The sequence below is a fragment of the Orycteropus afer genome, unplaced genomic scaffold (assembly GCF_000298275.1).
Source record: "Orycteropus afer afer isolate SDZICR_OR568_19922 unplaced genomic scaffold, OryAfe1.0 scaffold00035, whole genome shotgun sequence".
NCBI classification, from domain to species: domain Eukaryota; kingdom Metazoa; phylum Chordata; class Mammalia; order Tubulidentata; family Orycteropodidae; genus Orycteropus; species Orycteropus afer.
In genome coordinates this window covers 2,917,257-2,919,747 of record NW_006921622.1, presented here as the reverse complement: position 1 = coordinate 2,919,747, position 2,491 = coordinate 2,917,257, and the positions used below count along the sequence as shown (strand labels likewise).

The window sequence follows — 2,491 nt, the reverse complement described above, 5'->3', positions numbered from 1 at the left end:
CTTCTGTGTCTGTGTTAATTGGTTTCCCTTTTCTTTGTTGAAGAGGGTCTGTGCAATCCTTCTGCCTAGTCCGCCATCTTGCCCCGCCTCTGAAATGTTTTTTAAAAAGTGCATGTAAATTCAAATTATGTAATTGGTTCCAATTTCATTGAAAATTTTCACTGACCTTAAGACTTTAAACTAGTTTATTATAGAAATAGTAAGTTGTTCTTTTCTTTATTAAACTACAGTACTACCCCCCCCCCAAAAAAAAAATCATTTGAGAGCCCCATAAAGTAAAAAAAATCAATTTTACTATTTGAGAAGGGAATATAAACTGTCTAGTTATGTGATTTTTAAAATTGAGATATAGTTTATTAAAATTATGAAAAAAAAACTAAACAAACCCTGAAAAAAGATTGGTAAGAAACAAAGGAGTATATCCAAGGAAATTTGGGGTGGATGTAAGGGGTGGAGAATGGACAGGTAAAGTGAAGGGATTATTCTTCTTTCATCACCAGTTACTCTATTTTGATAAATAACTCTGCTCCTCCCTCCCCAGTCTCTTATCGTACTGTATTCTTGGTGTATACAAATAAAGTGATTTTTAAGTTGTCTCCAAGCTCCAACAATACTAATTTGACTTTTCCTTACAATTATTTCTTAATGCCAACACAATGATTAAATAAAATATGAATTAATTTTATTTATTTTAATTTTCTGTGGTAACTACTACAGAGTAACTGACTTGCTGAAAATGTTTTTCTTTTATGGAGAAATTTCAATGTCTTAGAGGTCCTTTAGGCTCTTATTATTGGAGACAATAGAGAGTGGGGTATTCCTAACTATAGGCATAAATAGTGACTGGTATATTGTTAGACACTTGCCACAAGGCAAATGAAATATTGTGCTTTATGAAAGCAGTTTGAGATAGTCATTCAGTAGCTATCAGTTTTCTGTAATAGTAGTAGTAGTTGTTGTTGTTGTTGTTGTTTGCCATTGAGTTGGCCCCGACTCATAGCGACCCCTCCTTGGGTTTCCGAGGCAGTATCACTAGGGAAGTAGGATTGCCCAACCTTCCTTCCGAGGAGTGGCTGGCGGGTTTGAACTGCCAGCCTTCTGGTTAGCAGTCAAGTGCCTTAGGCACTATGCTACCAGAGTTAGTGTCTTTTAATTTTTTTAAAAAAGTTTTTTAAATGTCTCTTAAGAAGTACTTTGGTAATTTCAAGGTTTAAACACAATCAGGATCATAATTGATCTTTAAACACATCAGTTGGCCAATAAATGACTGGCAGGAAAACGAAATCATTATGACTTCATGCATCAAAGCTACCTTTACAGTACTTTAAAAAAAAAAAAAAAGCTTCATCGTCATTTTTAAACATATAAAAGTATTTCAATAAAGTCAGTTGACTTATTTTATTAAGATCTTGCCATTCAAAATTGAAACTGCTATGAGCAAAAGAAAGTGATAAATAAAGAAATGATTAGAGTAGGAAGAATTAATTTTATGTGAGGTTATTGTTAGTCTATATAGAAAAGAGAACTTTAAAGTTGATAGATAGTAGTAGCAAAAGAATCATGATAATAAATGCCATAATTATTCTATAAAAATAATTCTGTGAAGTTTTTTCTCCCCAGATATAATTTCTTTATCATCTTATATCCTGTTGGAGTTGCTGGTGAACTTCTTACAATATATGCAGCATTACCATATGTGAAGAAATCGGGGATGTTTTCGCTAAGACTTCCAAACAAATACAATGTCTCTTTTGACTACTATTATTTTCTTCTTATAACCATGGCCTCATATATACCATGTAAGTATATTTATTAATACTTTGATTTAATACACTAAAATTTTTGGGAGATAGCTTAATAGTTTAATCAACAAGGAGAAATAATTAGAAATAACTGCTAACTAATACATTAAAACATTTTATCAATCCCCACATTTATTTATGGAGCTCTGGTGCCATAGTGCCTAAGGCATTTGACTGCTAACCAGAAGGCTGGCAGTTCAAACCCACCAGCTACTCCTTGGAAGGAAGGTTGGGCAGTCTACTTCTGTAGTGATACCACCTCGGAAACCCAAGGAGGTGTTGCTATGAGTTGGGTTCAACTCGACGGTGGTGAGTTTGTTTTTTGGTTTGGCGTTTATTTATAATTTGAAATAATTGAAAGAGAAGTACATCATAAAAAAGAATAACTAATACACAAATGATTGCTTTGTCAAAATCATTTACAAATAAACTCAATAGAATTTATTTTTTAAATATAATTTTATTTTGTTGTTGAGAATATACACAGCAAAACCTATACCAATTCAACAGTTTCTACATGTCTATTTATGTTGATTACATTCTTTGTGTTGTGCTACCATTCACACCCTCCTTTTCTGAGTTGTTCCTCCCTCATTAACATAAATTCACTGCCCTCTAAGGTTCAGATCTAATCTTTTGAGCTGCTGTTATCAATTTGATCCCATATAGATCATTCCTTTTTTTTTTTT

General features: G+C 32.8%; 1 protein-coding gene across 1 annotated transcript in view; it reads left to right on the top strand.

Moving 5' to 3' along the window:
* Nucleotides 1–2,491, top strand: part of HACD1 (3-hydroxyacyl-CoA dehydratase 1) — a 38,672-nt gene that overhangs the window by 31,832 nt on the left and 4,349 nt on the right. The window contains exon 6 of the mRNA XM_007936336.2: nucleotides 1,621–1,799. Coding sequence (XP_007934527.1) covers nucleotides 1,621–1,799 — 179 coding nt within the window. The remainder of the gene's footprint in view (nucleotides 1–1,620; nucleotides 1,800–2,491) is intronic.